The 20,425-nt window shown below is 36.7% G+C and overlaps 1 protein-coding gene across 1 annotated transcript in view; it reads left to right on the top strand.

The window, feature by feature from the left end:
- Window positions 1-20,425, top strand: part of LOC121420169 (ATP-binding cassette sub-family G member 4-like) — a 56,034-nt gene that overhangs the window by 2,015 nt on the left and 33,594 nt on the right. The window contains exon 2 of the mRNA XM_041614715.1: window positions 3,536-4,680. Coding sequence (XP_041470649.1) covers window positions 4,170-4,680 — 511 coding nt within the window. The 5' untranslated portion in view covers window positions 3,536-4,169. The remainder of the gene's footprint in view (window positions 1-3,535; window positions 4,681-20,425) is intronic.

Genomic DNA, 20,425 nt, shown 5'->3' with positions numbered 1-20,425 from the left:
TTCTTCTGTATCTTTGTCTTTCTCCTTTTCATCCCTTGTCATTCTACCTTGTTCTCCCACTCCTTTTTTTCTCTGTCTGTCTTCCCTCTCTCTTGCCTTGCTCTTTTTGCTCCCCCTCCCTTTTTATTCCTGGTTTGCCTACACGTCCCTTACCCTTCCTTCCTCTAAGCACTCTCTTATTAAATCTTTCCTTTTCTGCTCTCTTTTTCAATCTCTTCCCCTTTCTCCTCCTCTGTGCCTCTCTCTCTCCCTCTGTCAACCCCCCTCACAATGCATCCTACCTCCCTCTCCCACTCATCTGATTATGTATAAAAATTAGGCTCCACTTGTCATTCTTTTGTTCAAAATTAACTCTAGACAAGGATTTGTAAGTACATGTAGTAATGTGAAAACTTATCAAGAAATGATGATTTCCTACAGACAAAATACCCTTCCTTTATAAGTAGATCTAGTATCATGCATGATTTATCAAGATCTTGTGGTTACTGTCAGACTTCCCAGAATCATGTTCAGTCGACTAAACATGAATCAACATTTCCTGTTATTCTAGATTCATGACCAATGACCCTTCCCCATAACCTCTCAGAGGAAAGGAACTCTGTCAAAAAAAAGTTAAACTGGAAAAGAGGCTTCCTTAGGTGATGTTATGAAGGAAATTGAATAAAAAAAGAGATGGAAGACTTTTTGTATAGGCAAGTTATTGTAAAGTAATCATTTATTGAAATGATTTTTGTCTCGCTTGGCAGACTATAGGCGCCGCTTTTCCACCGGCGACGGCGGCGGCGTCGTCAACATTGAAATCTTAACCAAGGTTAAGTTTTTGAAACGTCATCATAACTTTGAAAGTATATGGACCTAGTTCATGAAACTTGAACATAAGGGTAATCAAGTATTACTGAACATCCTGCCTGAGTTTCAGGTCACAGGACTAAGGTCAAAGGTCATTTAGGGTCAATGAACTTGGACCATGTTGGGGCAATCAATATTAAAATCTTAACCAAGGTTAAGTTTTTGAAATGTTGGCATAACTTCAAAATTATATGGACCTAGTTCATGAAACTCAGACATAAGGGTACTTAGTGCATCACTGAAGATCCTGCCTGAGTTTCAGGTCACATGATTACATGTAAGGTCAAATATCACTTAGGGTCAACAAACTGTGGCTATGTTGGGGTTATTTTCGGAATTGTCATCATAACTTTAAAAGTTCATGGATCTAGGTCATGAAACTCTGACATAAGAGCAACCATGTATCCCTGAATATTATGTGCAAGTTTCAGGTCACATGACTAAGGTCAAAGGTCTCTTAGGGTCAACAAACTTTGTCCATGTTGAGGTTATTTGAGGAATTGTCATAACTTCAAAATTTTATGGATCTAATTTATGAAACCTGGACAAAAGTGCAATCAAGTACCCTTGAACATCCTGTGCAAGTTTTGGGTCACATGACCAAGGTCAAAGGTCATTTAGGGTCAACAAACTTTGGTAATATTAGGGGTATTTCTGGATCTGTCAGAACTTTAGAAGTTTATGGATCTAGTTGATGAAACTTGGGCATACATGTAAGAGCAGCAATGTATCCCTCACTACCCTGTGAACATTGCCAAGATCAACGGTCATTTAAAGGTCAATGAACTCTGGCTGTGTTTGGAGTATGTTGTGAATAATTATTCATTAGCTGTTTTCAAAGGCAGTACTGCTGCTATATTGAATTGCGTAATGCAGGCGAGACTGCCAGAGGCCATCCACTTGTTTTTTTTTGTAGTAGCCCCCTCCCAAAATATGAACCAAACAATACGTGTAAATTATGATGATCTGTTTAATCAGATTAAAAGTAATATTGTATTTGTGGATTGTCAAATGTTATATAATCTTGCTTTTGTTATTGTTAAAGGTCAAGTCCACCCCAAAAAAACTTAATTTGAATCAATTGAGAAAAATCAAAACAAGCCTATACTGAAATTATTGATGAAAATTTCAGTATACATGTAGGCTTGTTTTGCAGTTTTTGTTGTTTTCATCAATATCGGATGTAACATTTTAATGTTTAGCTTATTTTTCAGAAAACAGTTTAAGTCAAATATAAAATGAATAGTAAGTGGGTGACGTCATTAGTACCCTCATTTGCATACCGAGATGTGCATATAAGCATTTGAAACTTTAATATGTCATCTCTCTCAATTTACATACGATATATATGAAACCTTCAGTGTTATGCTTGTTGGATTTTTCTCCTTTTATTTGAGCCAGTTCGTAGAACTTTCCTTTCTGCACATGATCAAAAGATTCTGCGCATGATCAGATGAAGGTCATTTGTACTAAAATGACATGGTGGTTTAAAATCTAATGAGATAAGCACCAACTTTGATGACTTGATTATTCATATTCTTTTGAATTGTGTTTTTTATTTTTAGGCCTACATCCAAAAACATCAACAATACATCCACGAACAACTGGTATTTCATAGTTTGCCAAGTACATTGTGCAACATACTATGATATGCATTCAAAGTACAATTGCAACAAATACCTTCATAAAGTGTTCATTGGTGTGCTATTCTAGTCACCTGGTCTATTCAATTTCTTCTCCTGCTATGTAAGGCATGCTTAAGTAATATCTTGCTTTGAAATCTGCCATGAAAGAAATAAAAGGTCCTTTAACCAAAATTGTTCATGAAGTAAACTACGAGCTGGTCTATTCAAAGAAACTTTTTGTTGGGGTGGACTTGTCCTTTAATAGAAGAAAAAAAAGAGGAAATGGAATGGGAAAAGGAGAAAGACAGCCCCCTTATAATAAAATAAGGACCTATTCATGTAGCCTATAGTCTCCAAGCAAGACAAAAGTATGAATTTGCCAATAAATGTGGTCTGCAAACTTGAAATAAAAGAAACTGATCCACTGAAGTTGATCACTTTACATATTTATGTCGCTGGTTTTCTCCTTTGTTTTTATATACACCTGCAGCAGCGTGAGTCACTGGCAGCGGTCCTATGGTCCCAGACCAGTAACTTTCAGAAATAACCAGATTTACAGGTACAACATATAACATGAAACTGATACTTCCCCTCTTAAAATGACTCTGGCTGCTCATGAATGATATATTGTGTGTGTGTACTGGTTGTTTGTATGCTTTTTTTCCGGGGGGGGGGGCATTAATAGCAACAAAAGACAGCGAAATAAACTCAAGTATTTTCTTTTGTTTTCCTTTATTTTGGGGGGAACAGTAAATCTTAGGTTCTTGGCAACTCTTTGTAAACCCCTGGTAATGTCTTTCGGATGGTGACGTGAAGGCTCAGTCCCAGACGTATAGTAGATAATCATCTGATTGATACACATATGATAGTATTTACACACACAAACCCTCACACACACCCACACGCACATACATTATGGTCCGAATGTGGGAGGGGGGTGGAGGGGTGGATAAATTTACATACAAGACAATTGTGACATTGATTTTTCCATTTTGTTTATGTATATTAAATATTATTTCTTTCCAAATGTTATTTCACTGTCTTTGTGATTACTTTTACAGGATGAAGACTTCTGATCACAAACTCCAACTCATAAATGGGCAACCTTCATGGATGACACTCTTGCCTTTTTGGAAGCCCATGTGAGAACTGGTTGAATCAAAGATTTCAATCATATCGGTGATATCTTCATATTTCAAACTTTCTTATGAAGCAACTATTAAAGCTAGTGAGGCATATTAGGAGAGGGCGCCATGTCAGGTAAATGTACTTTGATCGTACCCTGGAATTGATGTGTGCTGTCATCATGCATAATGAGTCGGTCGATGAATGTCAATTTTGATGGAGCACCATAAAAAATCTTTTGCAAGATATCTTACGTCTTTGTGAAGGTGTTGACAAAATGAGCGAGGAGTTTTTATCACCACCAGGGAAGTTCAGTTCAGGTCATTAATATCTTGTCAAGGGCTTTCATCTTGTGTTCTTTCAATTCAGCAGAAGATGTAGATTTACCTTGAATTGGTTTAGAATTGTTAAGAACTCTGCAGCAAGGAGAAGAAGTTGCACGTTGTGAATGATTCACACAGCTACTCTAGTTTTGTATCCCCATCAAGTGCGATTAATCACCATCACTGCCAAGCTCTTCTTTTGTGACTGTTTGCCGAGAGAGATTTATCGAGGCTAAAAGCAAACACCATGGAGGCCAGGAGGAAGATACCCCACGATGCGAAGCCCGAGTCCGTCATTATCGATGTTCAGTCAGACTCGACGGACGGTTACAGCCAGCTGAATGAGGACATACTGGAGGAGTGTGGGAATAGCATCACCGACTCTGATTCTAACTCTAGCATCGTCCACTCAGTCATTGTTGTAGACCAAGCCTGTAGCACCCTTGACAGGACCAAACGGACCAGTCCTCAAGCTGATCCGGACGTTCTGGTCCAGTCGGTGAAGACTCTTACAACACAGATCAAAGCGTTGACGGACAACACAAAACAGCTGGCACTGGAGGGCTTGTCGCTGCGGAACGAGCTTGAGAGGGTGGCGGATCAGGTAGATCAAGCAGAGAAGTCAGATGAACTCACAAAGCTCCTTGCTGTAGAGAAGCTGAAGAAACAGTTGACCTTCGGTCCAGGAAGAGGAAGTGATCAAAAGAGGAAAGGTCAAGGAGATCAACCCAGTGGATCTGAGATGGACCATGCAATTGGTAAGTCCTTGTTTGTGTAACTAACATTTTTGTGAAGCATGACTGCTTCATTGCTACCAGTGATGCAATACTTGCAATGTCATAATGAAATAAGAGGGGATTTTATTAATGCAAAGGAGATGGCCACTGCATGATGTCATAGGCCCCAATGCCCTTTTCATTGGACTTTGATAGTCTTTGACCGTTTTTGGCCCTGAATTTTCCCCCTGATTTGTACTGAAATAAAAAATGTGCTGTTTTAAAAAAAGACCGCGCTCTATATTGTTGCCACAAATAGTCTAGGTGCCTTCATCAATGGCTTATCTTTTTTAAAGAATGGGAACCTTTGTCTATGCTACGTGTACTTTTGAGGAAATCCCCACAGGACAAGAATGTAGCTCAGTTGTCTCAAGAATCTGAAGAAATAGACTAAAGTGTCTTTCTTTGATCTCAATTATCAGACTCGCCTTTGAATGTTAAAAGTAATTAAAAATGATTCTTAGTACAGCCACCTGGTGTTAAGCTCGAAACTGACATCGCTCTTTTCCACAGAATGTGCAGTTCATTTCAAGGCTACTGAAATCAGTAGCAAGGCTTTATGCACAGATCTGAATTGACCAAATTTTGTAGAACTCAATATTAAATTCATTACCACAACTTGCTTGGATGTATGTGTAGACCTGTAGAAAGCAGATTATGCATCGATCACAGTGTCTGGGTCAACAAACTTTGTGAATATTTTTGAAGCTGTTCAGAATATGAAAAGCACTACTTGTATGGTACATGTAGTTCAAGAATTGAAAGTCTCCTTATGATTGTTTGTGGATGAGCAACTGTATTTCTAACAATCTTAATGTGTCACTTAGGTTTCGAGATAATTGAAATTAATTTCTCATTCATCCACAAGCCCATCCCAGGAAGCATTGCCAGCTACAAGTATAGCAAACAATAACTCCAAAAATAAAACAAAAAGTCATTTAACTTCATTTTCTTCTGTGGAATATATGGCTTGTTTCTTGGATTGAAAGAACAAATAAACTTTTGTTTGACATAGTCATCTTTTTTATAATTGGAACAAGAGTAGGAACTTTGTCCATCAAGCAACTTTTCCACGCAGTAATACTTGTTTGTTGCAAACCTTTAGTTTTAATTTGAACGATTTAATCTCACGACATTAACCTGTTTTTTGTTCAAATTACATTTACTGAAGCTCTGCTTATGTCCATCACCAATCATTAGACAAGAAGGAAATAAGATCAGCTGGCTGTTTAAAACCAATAAAGTATGACTTTAATTTCTCGTGACATTAACTTTTAGCCCGATTGTTGCGACATTGTCTTGCTATGTGACGTATTCTAATATTAGCTAATAAAGTAATATGGCATTGTGCAGTATCATATCTGTTGCGCAATCAATAACAACCGTACTTCATTCATTGCTCAATGCTACAATAATTTTTTTATTAGATTGGCTTTACATATATAAATATCGATTAGGAACATCCTTGGCTATCTGATAGTCTGACAGCACAGACTCAGATACGGCACTTTTAATGTGTCGATAGTCTGAAAGCACAGACTAATATTTGACACTTTAACCATTTACTTATGTACACATTTACCATGTCTAGAGTAAAGACTAGATCTCTATGTCCTTGGTAGAGCCAGCCACAGTACATACATGCAGTGAATCTAGTCTCACTACTTCAGACTTTGTATTAATGTACTTTGCAAATTGCAAAAACTATCTAGATCTGTCTGTGCCTGCAGACTAGTGTGTCGAATAACAGCCTCCACCAAGTCTCCTCTATGATGATTCACATATTACAAAAACCAAGAGTATGCACCTGCAGACTACAGATCTGGACGTAGTTATTTGTTTGGAAAATCCAACACTCACTCACACACTTCTACTCTGTACACCAGTCCTTTCTCTTTTCCTCTTCTCCTAATGGTGAAAGTGAAATTAAGTTCTAGAAGGAGAAGGTGAAAAGAGAGATGACTGTATGTTGTATGAAGTGAGTGTCTGAGTGAGTGAAGGATTTTCCAAACAAATATAAGTCCAGATCTTGACTTTGTAGCTACATGTGTATGCATGCATTTGTGCTGTCTGGGAAAATGAGCCTAGTCTTGCCTCTAGGCACGGCTGATTCCTATCGATCGATCGTAAAGATCAGAGAGTAGTGTTGTATTTATAATTTGATTGCCCGTGGTATAGAGGACCATGAAGGAATGAAAGCAGATTGGAATGGATTGAAATGCCAGAAGCTGGTACACTACTACACCGGTTGAAATGTAAATTAGCATCATAGACATCGTTCTAATTATGCTTTCTGAAACTAGTTTAAATACTGGACACCGGATCAGGAAACCAGTTCCCACTTGATGGCACGAAAATGGTTTTTAAATCTGATGGTGGTGATGATTGATATTGATGCTGCTGATGATGATGATAGCTTGGTGAGTGGTGATAATGATGATGATGATGTTGATGATGATGATGGTGGAGGTGATGATACAGTGGTGATGACCTGATGACGACAATGATGATGGTGGTGGTGGAGATGATAGTAATGATGATGATGATGATGGTGGTGATTGTATGGTGATGATGGTGGTGGTGATGGTGATGATGATGGTGATGATGATGATGATGATGATGGTGATGATAATGATGAGGATGATGATGATGTTGAGGATGATAATGGTGGAGGTGATGATACAGTGGTGATAATGACCTGATGATGACAATGATGATGGTGGAGATAATGTGACAATGATGGTGGTCAGGTGGTGGTGGTGGAGATAATGATAGTAATGATGATGATGGTGGTGATGATGATGATGATGGTGGTGGTGATAATGATGATGATGGTGGTGATTGGATGATGATGTTGATGATGATGTTCATGATGCTGATGATGATAGTGGAGGTGATGATACGGTGGTGATGATGACCTGATGACAACAATGATGATGGTGGAGATGATGTGACAATGATGGTGGTCAGGTGGTGATGGTGGAGATAATGATAGTAATGATGATGATGATGGTGGTGATTGTATGGTGATGATGGTGGTTATAATGATGATGATGGTGGTGATTGGATGATGATGATGATGTTCATGATGATGTTCATGATGCTGATGATGATGGTGGAGGTGATGATACGGTGGTGATGATGACCTGATGACGACAATGATGATGGTGGAGATGATGTGACGATGATGGTGGTCAGGTGGTGGTAGTGGAGATAATGATAGTAATGATGATGATTATGGTGGTGATTGTATGGTGATGATGGTGGTGGTGATGGTGATGATGATGGTGGTGATTGTATGGTGATGGTGGTGGTGGTGATGGTGATGATGGTGATGATAATGATGATGATGATGGTGGTGATGATAATGATGATGATGATGATGGTGGTGATGATAATGATGAGGATGATGATGATGGTGGTGGAGGTGATGATACGGTGGTGATGATGACCTGATGACGACAATGATGATGGGGGAGATGATGTGACAATGATGGTGGTCAGGTGGTGGTGGTGGAGATAATGATAGTAATGATGATGATGATGGTGGTGATTGTATGGTGATGATGGTGGTGGTGATGATGATGATGGTGGTGATTGTATGGTGATGATGATGTTGATGATGATGATTATGTTCATGATGATGATGATGATGGTGGAGGTGATGATACGGTGGTGATGATGACCTGATGTCGACAATGATGATGGTGGAGATGATGTGAAAATGATGGTGGTGGTGGAGATTATGATAGTAATGATGATGATGATGATGTTGAGGATGATAATGGTGAAGGTGATGATATGGGGGTGATGATGACCTAATGATAACAATGATGATGGTGGAGATGATGTGACGATGATGGTAGTGGTGGAGATAATGATAGTAATGATGATTATGATGGTGGTGATTGTATAGTGATGATGATGATGATGGTGATTGGAGGATGATGATGATGATGTTCATGATGATGATGATGATGGTGGAGGTGATGATACAGTGGTGATGATGACCTGATGACAACAATGATGATGGTGGAGATGATGTGACAATGATTGTGGTCATGTGGTGGTAGTGGAGAAGTAATGATAGTTATGAAGATGATGATGGTGGTGATGATAGTATTTGTCACTTAATAGTGATGGAAATGATGGTGATAATGACGACAAGGATGATGATGATACATGTAGCACATATGTATCTAATGATAAAATTAAGGGCTGATGATGGTTAAAAGCAGTGATACTGATGTAAAGGATGGATGGCACTGGTGATCACATTAATGATGCTGCTGATACTTTGATGGTCAATGGTGTGATAAACTGGGGATTTAACCAATTTGCATCACTTCATTGGGTAATACTGATGCCAATACTCTTAATCTTGAGCAGGGAGAATTGTAAATGTTATTGTTGGTCGCATGTCATAAGGTGGTCCAATTTCGCGAACAGGGTAAAAATGGTCAAAAATGTTATTATTTGATATGTTATAGCTATTACCATTCTCTACATAATGAAAATTTTTTAAATTTTGAATACCGTTATTTTTCCTCAAAATGACTAATTAACAGCTAATTATTACATAGATGTCAATGTAAATGTGAATTTTGAAATGCGTTTTTCTCAAATTGGACCTGCTGCACATAAAATGGTGTCAAAAGTTAATGCAACATTGGATCACCCCAGTATTTTGCAGTTATAATCTTGAAACATCAATGATTAAATCTGTATCAAAAATAAAATAATTATCTATTATTTTATGCATGTTAATTATACTAATTAATTAACAGTATTTAATTTCACATTTCTGCCCCCAAAATACCTGTCACTGTATTTGTATGCTTGGCAAAATGACAACATCATGGGTAGAAATGTTTGTTGCAATGATACACAACATTTGTACTAAAAATTAAGATTACAAATTAGATAATTAACCAAATCTCTCCGGTTTACTAATTGATAAGGTTGCAGATCAGAGCTGACATACACATGTATTCCATTGCTGCATATTTTCAAAATTGTCAATTTTTTATGACATTTAGTTGTTCCCTGCTTTAAAATGCCCAGAAATATGAGGATATCAGTCATATTACATATTATAGTAAGTTGTTAAGTAGGTTTGATTAATATTTTATCATTTACCGCATCCACCGGCTCCGCCACCCCTGTTACTTCAAACTTAATGTGCTATAGTTTTTGTTCCTGATATTGTATTGATCTAATTCATAGTAATATATTTAGCCTATAGTTCTAGCTTCAAAATGAGATATTACTCAATAAATTTGGTCAAGATGCTGTGATGTAGCAACAATTTATCCATGGCACCGTGTGGAAAATTGTTCATACGCCACCCTTTTTGCACACCCAACTTATGAAATGCGACCTGTTATCATTATTATTATATTATTATTATTATTATTATTATTGTTATAGTCATTATAATATTATTATTATTATTGTTATCATTATTATTATACTATTATTATTATTTTTATCATAATATCATTATTATTATACTATTATTCCACAACTTGGTGTTCTGTTGGTATATTAAACAGCAACCAGACTTTTTCCAGAAATCTAGGGTTATTGTTCTATATTCTAGAACAATAATCTAGAATAATAATCTAAGGTTATTGTTCTATATTATTATTATTGTTATTAAGTTATCATCATCATCATTGTCATCAAATGTAAGTGTGCTTTTCCCAGAGTGGCCCAGAACGCCTACACGTTACATTAAGGAAAAGAATACTGTAATTGTCCATGAAATCTATTGTACATTTATGAGTAGGATTCAATTGCCTTCAACTCCATGAGTTGTTAGGGTAACCAAATATTATATGAAAACACCCTGTTTCTTCAATAAATAACCCCCATCAGTTCTAAAATTATGAAAGCAGATGCTGCAATATTCCTTCTCCATGTGCACGACCAGCAGCATGCTATTTAGTCATATCAATGTGTGACAGAAATTCTTCAGGTAGACCTGAACCATTTTGAACTTGGAGGAAATAATATCATTTGGTCATTTTGAACTCTTGTTTTGATATGATTTTCCTCAGGACTTTTCTCCATATCTAATACTTCGCAATCCTTTGAAAATGTGGTTCCTTCTTTTTAGCCAGGGGAATAAAAATCATTTCCATTTCCCTACTCAGAAAGCCTGGAAGTTTTCCTCATCAAATTTCAGTAGATATTTTGAGTGTGTCGTTTCTCTATATCTGTCACAAATCATATTTGATTATTGATATTAGTATGAAAAACATGTTTGAAAGCATCATGATTAATCAGATACCTTACATGTAAAATACTTCAAATGATGACAATCATTCAGTCTCCACAAGGTAATGCACAGAACTGTAGACATGTGCATTAGGTCTCAAAGAAACATAAATTTATCTGAAGCCATACAACAGGGAAAACTTACAACAAATGATTAAGTCCCTGGCATTTGAGCTTCCATAAACCTCTTTTGTGTTCATATTTTCCTCGAAATGTGCTCGATGCTAGCCCTTATTGCATCCATTGTATCGGGGAGTTATTAGCCATAAATTGACGAGACGTCGTTTATGATTTATTGCGTGCGTGCATGCTCCGAGGGAAATTGTATTGCGAGGAGGCACCTGGTCTGGGCATGCATGTTTTAAGGCCTCATTTGCATAGATGCGATGCAGGATTCCATGGAGACGGGCATGTGGTTTGTGGTTCTAAACCTTGAAGCAAAATATAACACAGTGAAGTATTTATAACATTCTTTGAGAAACACATGGAATGTTCTTCACCTTTCCATGTGCTATCATCAAGACAGGGGGAGTGTTCATTTTATATTAATATGTCCATTTAATAGCACGGTTACTATGTGCATATACCCAACTGTACTTTTGATACTTGGTATCATATTATTACCCCTGCTGTAGCTGAGCCGCCATATAGGCGCCATAAAGCATTCAAGGAATAAATCCTTCAAGGTACACATTCACCTCACCTGGGTCAAGTGCAGCACAATGTGGATGAATTTCTTGTCGAAGGAAATAAGGCCATGGCTGTGATTCAAATGCTCGAACCTACGACCTTCTGTTTCAAAGTCCAGAGACTAATCCACTGGGCCACAACGCTCCACATGAAGTATATTGTTAGTGATTTTCAATGACAATTTGCTCTGAGCTAATCTGATCCAATGAGAGAGAGGAAACAAAGAAAAGTGAGGGGAGGGGGTGGAAAGAGCAACATACTACTATTTAAATTACATTGTAAGGACAAGTACACCCCAACAAAACTTTGATTTGAAAAAAATTCAACAAGCAAAACACTGAAAATTTCATCAAAATCGGATGTAAAATAAGAAAGTTATGACATTTTAAAGTTTCGCTTAATTTTACAATACAGTGATATGCACATCCTGGTCGGTATGCAAATTGGCAGACTGATGACTCCAGCCACTCACTATTTCTTTTGTATTTTATTACATGAAATATGAAATATTCTAATTTTCTCCTCATTGTCAAGTGAAACGGTGATCGATTCCTCCCTGAACATGTGGAATTAGCATTGTTTAATACTATATGATTCAGTCAAGTTGGCCCCTATGGTCAAATCTCTAAAAAAATGAAATATTGTATAATTCAAACAGTAAAAAACAAAAGAAATAGTGATGGACATCATCAACTGAATCATTTGCATGTCACAGAGTTGTGCATATCACTGTTTTGTGAAAAATAAGGGAAACTTAATAATGTCATAACTTTCTTATTTTACATCCGATTTCGATGACATTTGCAACATTATGTTTGTTTGATTTTTCTCTGTCAATTGAAATCAGCAATTTTCTGGGGTGGACTTGACCTTTAAACAATCCTCTATACATGTGCATATACCGTACATCAACGTACGTACCTCCTTTTGACCAGGGTTGTCAAACATCAGTGTCATTACTAGCAGTAGTAATACCTCCTTTAAATTATTACACATGGGTCTTATATTAGACACAATGGGTTATTGTACGCTTGATTTCAACGATTAATTGTAGACTGTATTCGAGTAAGAGAGTCTGATAATCTAAACAATCCTCTCATGCATATATGTACATGTACCGTCTTTTGGACAAATAAGTTTGAGGCATGTCTTCATTAATATTCATTAGGTGACTGATGATGTCATATTTCCCAACTTGTGCTTAGGTTTATACAAAAAATTTCTATTGAGAACATAATAAGGATTGAATTGGCAACTGATTTAGTGCATAGAACTTTATTCATTGATGTAACTTACTTCATCATAATGGAGACTCATAAACAATTATAATTTCATGTCATGACATACATTAAAAAAAGGAGAGTGGGGATGCGACATCATTAGCCCACCTATTGAATATTCATGACGACGGGCATAAACTGTTTTCACAAAATATTGCTTGAATTTAAAATTCGATAACTTTGTTATTTTGTTATCAAATTTTGAAGAAATTTCAGCATTGTGCTCTGTTAATTTTACTCTATTTATTATAGATATTATTATCTTCAGCCCCGAGCATCCCTTTAAATCAAACGGAGGAAAAAATAGTGAGCTAAACAGTGATCCTCTCAACTTCTCTCTTCTTGACTGATAAATCTATAAATAAGGCATCGTTTTGGAAGTGACGCAGCAAGCTACATGTATGTTGTAGAGACCTTCAGGCTAATGTGATGGGCTTTGCATTGTTGAGTAGTGTTAGGTGTCAGAACATGCATAAAATACACAGGGCACTCCGCTATACCTCTTTTTTTTTAGAAGTAGGCCCATAAAGATGAAGGTTTAACTAATGGGAAATGGAAACCAGTGTAATTATAGTTTCTAAAGTATTGCATTTTGCTAGAAACCAAAAGCTCGACATGATTTTCATGTCCCTTTTTCAGAGAGAATATTTGAATGGAGAGGAAAGAGAATGTACAATACTATGGAAGGAAGAAGGGAGGAGATAGTCTGCAAGCGCAGACTCATTTGACACTCTGACCAATTACATGTATGTGTACATGTATACCATGTCGAGAGTGAAGACAAGTTGCCAAACTATCTGTAGAGCAAGCCACAGTAGATTGTGAATCTACATGTACATGTAGTCTCACTACTTCAGACTCTACATATTATATAATATGCAAATTGTGAAAACCAAGGGTCTGTGCCTTCAGACTAGGAAGGAGATATTTATGATCAAAAGTTAAATATGACATATTGACAGAAGATAAAGGTGTTACTTTCAAGGGAAATGATACATGTAGCTAAAATCTCCAACCGGCAGTGGTAGAAACATTAGAATCACTGTACACGTATTTTTGTGCAAATAACAGATTGTATTATTCATTGTATGTACATCATAAATATAAAGCCATTCTCTATCAAGTCTACATAAAAGAGAAAGTGAGCTACATGTGATAAAAATGAACAAAAATCAAATGTTGTCACTTAGAAATAAGATCTACATATATGAATGTCTGATGCTTTACCCGGTATGTGTGAAGTAGGCCTACTGAACTTGTCTGGGGGTCAAAGGTCATATTGTGAATAGTCTTCTGTCAGCAGTAGATATGAACCAATTGACTGCCTACATGTACATGTACATAGACTCATGTATATACTGTAGGTTTATTACAAAAGTGAAGGTGAAAAGAGGAGGACTAGTTGAAATAGGAATAGGGTGTCATGCAATGAGTGAGTATATCTAGGGTTTTCCAGCAAACAAGTAGTAATGTCTGGATCGAGACTACCTCTACCCTATTAAACAAATAGGGTAAGAGGAGCAAATATTCACTACTGACTGACACACGCCGTATAAACTAAAACAACAACAACAACTGAACCCTCTTTCTTCTAGCCAGCATCCATGTATCCTCCATTGATTTGCTGTTTTTGAACACTGGCAAATTAATTCACTTTAATTAATCCACTTTAGTCTAGCTTTCAATATAATCAATAAAGTGTGCATGGAGAGCCTACTCCATGAGCCAGCTCACGTAAAGGTTACCCTAAAGTCAATGTACATGTACATGAATTTGAAGCGAAGCCTAAAGATCATGATGCTATAATAATAATAGTTACATTTATACTGCACTTCGTACATTACATGTAGGTTTCTGTAATTGATGTAATCAGATATCCGCTGGTACCATATTAAAGATATGTTGATGTACCCGCACGTGCGCGTACTAGCATTGAATTTTATAGAGCAATTGAGGATGAATTTACGACTGTCACATTTCAGAGGCAATTTCCTTAAATTTATGACATAAAAGGTTGATCATCACTAGCTGAGAAAAACATTATTATCATGCTAGCAGCTTTAGGCTATGTAGAACGAAGTATATCCCATCTCACCATTTCTCCCTCAACACGTAATGCATGGGAGCTAATGGGAAAGCCTGCTTGAATCCACTGAGAAGGGTTCTGCATGTGATTTACCAGCTCATGTAATGAGAGATGGGGTGAACAAACTTTCACCCCAGAGCGAGAAATACTGCTAGTCTCTTATGCAGCCCCTGCCACATTTTCCCCTGATGCTTTACTAGTATATTTCTTCAATTGGTTATTTTACCATGTGATCACAGCTGTCCTGCATGTAAGTTATAAACTGTGGAGTATTATTTATTTTGGCAACTCCCTTGTACAGAGAATCACAAATACAGTGGTTACTTTATGTCTGTTCAAGTAGACTAGCACTCCCCATCCAGGGGTGAAGCAACTTTAGCCTTTATGAATAATGCATGAGCGTTGAGGAAGCAGTGAAGAGCTGCTCTTCGCTTTGTGTTTCTCTCTATTTAGCTCTCACCATGAGACTGATTAATCACTTTCAGAAGAGCTACTGTCTTATAAAAAACAAGTTTATCTTCAAGAGAATTTTTTCTTTGTTTGTGGTTCTGCAAGAAACCCTTCAAGGTTTGATCTAAATGTACAGGGTTTAGAGTAAAATGTAAACAACCCTATGCAAAAATGGTAGGGTACTTTACACCAGCAGCCACAGGAAACCTAAAAATACAAATGGGTTCCATGACATTTGCTCAATATGGAAAATATGCATGTTCAGGCAAGCATAAAACCTAACCTCCATATTACTAGAAAGTAAAAAACTCTATTACAATCCTAACTCTGCTCCTATGCCCTCTATATGATTTTGCAGGAGCAAATGTTGTGTCATCATTCTAAGAACCCTTTAAGGGTTCCACAGTAGAACCAAAAATGGTTCCAAATAATTGTTAAGAATCCTTTTTTTCCTGTTTCTTTGAAGGTTCAAATTTTACACTGAGAGGACAAAGGAAGTGTCTTATTTTATCAGCAGCTTTTTTAGATTGTAATCAAGTCTAAAGTAGCTCTGTTTGAAGCTCCTTGAGTACATAAGTTTTGGCACATACATAGAGATTTGTAGGCATGGGGAGGTAATTGATCTTATATATTGAGCTTATAATGAACTTCCTTCTTCTCTTTCTATATAACCATATCATTTCAAGGAAAAAAGGAATGTTTGTTCGCACAACCTTCATTCTTTTGCGATGTGTTATTTTGTTTTAAATAATTGCTTTTGAATCTCTACAATAGTAACTTAATGATGTATTTTCTTTTTGGTCATAAGTCATTAAATTCTTTGTGTGTATGCTACAGTAAGGAGTATTTGCATAGTGATGCAGAAGATTTTCAACTACATATAGACAATGATGTATCAATTGTTGAATTCGCATCATGAAAAAGAGCAACCAAGAAGGGTTTGATGAAAATTGGTGAATAATGAGCAGTTTTGTCCTGGATTTCTTCTTCGTCCTCTTAATCACTTCTTTACAGTTTTGTTGCTGAGCACTCACCAAGGAAACTAACTCTCTAGTATATTTTACAGCAGGAAGACACAGGTGTACTTATCTAGGGATTAACTTAATCTTGAATTCCTTGCAGGATTTGAATGCAATCTGAAAACAGGATTCTATTTCCTCCTATGATGGTATACATTGACAGTCACTATCCGCTTCAGTCTTGTCCCCCCCCCAAAAAAAATCAATTGGTCTTCTTTCCTGCATGTCTTCCCAATTATCTTTAGTGAAGGTATGTTTTAGGGGCTCAGTTCATGCATAAACCCAGGAGTAAGAAAAAAAAGTCATGGGAATAGGGGGTCCTTTTTACCATTTGTTAGGGGTTTCATTAAGGATTAAAACTTTTCTCTGAAAAGTCCTGAAATTTAGTGGATAATTTTATAGCTTCTTATGCCTGTGAAGGTGCTTATATTTAAAGTGATTGGTTAATTGTTTTGACTTTTAAAACATCTGAGCTAGAATGTCACACTTGTCACCTGTGTCTGCAATATTTTACAAAAATGAAGCCCAGAAAAAATTGCGTTCAAAAATAATTATTTAGTGCTTCAAAAATTGAAATGTAAAGTGACCAGAAACACCATCTGAATTTCATCCACTACACAATATGTCACTGTGTACTATTTAGGTGTCTATCAGACGCCTATTTACATATAATCGGGGTTTGCCTTGTAGTTTTATCTTTTCATTCTCAATAATGGTTGTTTTCAGGGTTTATTAGTTCTAATACATGCACTTGTACACATGTTTAATCTTGGTTTGAGAATTTTTTAAATCGGCTGCTTACACAGTTAAACAATACATTTAAATGTCTTGTAATATGCAACAGAAGCACCTTTGATCTTAATTCTTGAGCCCCGATGTATTTCAAACTCCTGTATCCGCCACTGACTTTCACACTTCCATTAGAGCTTTAATGAAAATTCCTACTTCATTCTTGCACCGGTAGACTCTCATGCATGCATACTAATAATTACATTCAGCCAACAAGATGCTTTCTGCTCCTTCCTCTATACATGCACATGTTAGACAAGTCTCCACTAGACCATGGAGCTATGATTAGACCATTCGTTCACTATGTAGCATGTGGCCTTCAATGTATTTTTTTCCGGGGGGGGGGGGGGATAAGGGATGGGGAAGGGGGTGGTGGGCAAGAGGATGCATTTTAAAGAAAAAAATTCAGAGAAGATAGAAAGCAAGGGAGCTTGTTAAGAAAGTGAAAGTCCTCACTTCTTGCACGCACTTGGTGGATTTTGTGCAAATTTTCAGTAAAATTTATTCATTAAATTATTATTATTATTTTTCTTTTCGAGGGGGGGGGCAACACTGAAGCTTGGAATAGATTGTGTTATGGATTGACCGTAGAGAATAAAAGACTTCTGATCTCTAGCTACATGTACATGATACATGTACCAAGAAAAACCCCATGCTCATTGCTTCTCCATGTCCAGTAATTTGGACCAGTTTCCCCTGGATCAGAAATAGCTGCATGTACATGTACATGTAGCAATTCTTAAACTTTGGCTGATGAAAACAGATCCTTTTTGTATAAGAGAAGAATTGGGTCATCTGCAATCATTGTTCCCTTATCCCTGGGGTTTGGTTTAATCTTGTAGCAGTGGGGGTCACCTGGATTGGTAAGCAGTCAACCGACCAACCATCCATATTAGAATAATTGTCTTGACCAAGAATATTGGAGTTGGACTGAACACTCTTTTACCTACATGTAGCTTGTACATGTAGTTCTACGATACACCTTCTTATTGTAATTTAGGATAACTTCATAGGGACTGCATTTGGGGTACTAGAAAAAATTGTGAAAGATTTCAATTTTATGTTACATATTTCTAATGTGTGGTATACATGAGTAATTACATAATTTTTCAATCATACAGTTTACAGATCAGCATTGCATACATGCACATCAATCAATGCAGTAAAAAAAATATCAAATAATATTCATCTATTTTCACCTGTTTTGTCTTTACATAGGTTGTTGTAACCTTTTTTTTTTGTTTAACAATTTCAGTTTATTTATGATTATGACCCATGAAATGTTAATGTTTGAAACCATTCTGTCTTTAGGTGGTTTCAAACCGCCTCGATCACAAGAATCCCTGTTAAATTATGAGAACTTTTTAAGGCTAAAAAATACCCATAAATTATTCCTGCATTCACACCGCCCTGGAACACATCCTTCGGGATAAGTTCCCGAAGTTACGAGCATGCGCAGTGTGGTCTGATAAGCAGGCAAGGAGTGAGATTCAAAATCACTAGCCCAGCAGCCACCCACGCCGCCGCGCCCAACGACACGCTGGGCTAAAAGTTCCCGTAATTTGCTTTCACATCGCCAAAATGGCTGCGACCTTGGAAAAATCCCCACGAAAGTTCATGTAAATTTGCCAAGTACCTACTATTTAGCGGGTATTTTCTTTCGGGGAAATTACGCGTAGTTTGCTTTCACATTACCAAAAATAGGTTATATAACCTTGTTCTCACTTATATCTCCATGTGTGGCAAAATAAGGGTGGCAATGTATGGCTTATTTTTTCTTTTTCTTTGGGGCAAATGCTTGATTTTTTTACAATGAGAGTTTCCATTACACTTATTTTTCATACAACTTGACTCTTATTTAAATTTGATTCTTTGAATTATTTTTTTATTAATTACAAATAGAGATAAAAAAATGAAAATTTTCTTGCCATATTACTTTCCACCAATAGAGGGCGTACAAGAAAATATGCCAAAAATTCAAGTTTTTGAGCGCTCTGGTGAATACAAAAATTATTCCCAAGTTACTAATGAAAAATAAATTGCAACTGTATGAAAATTAGTAATTTTGGTCACAAAAGTTATATTTTAGTGATTTTTTTAATGTGTGTGCTCTGTACAACATTGGCATACCATAGTCCTACCTGTAGATTCCCCACAGGCAGGGTGGTAGCAGTGAACAAGTGATATGAGCAAGGGTTCGCAAAGCATAGGCCTATTTCATTGAGAGCAATTTACATTACTTTCATCTAGCTATGTTTTTGTTGTATATCTTTGGTGTACAGAATTACAGATGGGGGAGGAAACTGGGCTATTGACCCCTAAAGTTTTCATGACCAAGAAAAAAAAGGAAAAACGGGAAGATAAGGAAACAAAAAGGTTTCAAATGGGCCTATATAATAATATTTTCTGAATGATTCAAATTTTAATCTGTTGCAAAACTAGATTTCTGTATCAGGACTGAACATGTTTGCTTACTCGCTGGCCAATTTTTAGAAATTCAGCCCCATACGTCATGTCTGGATCCCTCGAAGTTTGTGACTCATTAAGCTACTGGGTTGCACTTAATTTCCCCCTCTTACTCCCTTTAGCACCCCCACCCAAACGTATAACGGTACATGTAGATGCATCATTTAACCACTGATAGCATTGTCTCTCTAGAGCACTCCTAATCACTCATCGTTACATGTTGTTTCTATCCACTGTACTTTGCCACATCTATCACCGTGCATTAGCAAGTGCATTAGACATTTATAATTTCCCTCCACCCGTTTGAATGCATGGGACTACAGTGAAGTATACTGCTGCTCAGCAATTACCTGTACAGTGTTCTGTGTGGTATTGTAATAAAACCTTATTTTGTTTTGCTCCTGAACTGTATCAGACACACTATAGATCCATAAAAATGCAATGGAATTATGAAAGTTCCAGCTCTAGCCTGACATAAATTCCCTACATATTATTCTTTTTATATTGTACGTGTAGTAAATCAAATCTTGAAATATAAAGGGCTTTTCAGATGAAAAGAATAATGGAGAAGATAAAGAAAACAAAAACACATGATTTTGTAATATTGGAAAGAAATTGGCAGATTTTGGATTGGAAATGGATTTTCAAATATCATTGACATGTTC

Source organism: Lytechinus variegatus, chromosome 8, assembly GCF_018143015.1.
Source record: "Lytechinus variegatus isolate NC3 chromosome 8, Lvar_3.0, whole genome shotgun sequence".
Lineage (NCBI taxonomy): Eukaryota > Metazoa > Echinodermata > Echinoidea > Temnopleuroida > Toxopneustidae > Lytechinus > Lytechinus variegatus.
Note: the sequence above shows the minus strand (reverse complement) of the source record. Positions and strands in the feature narration are given on the sequence as shown.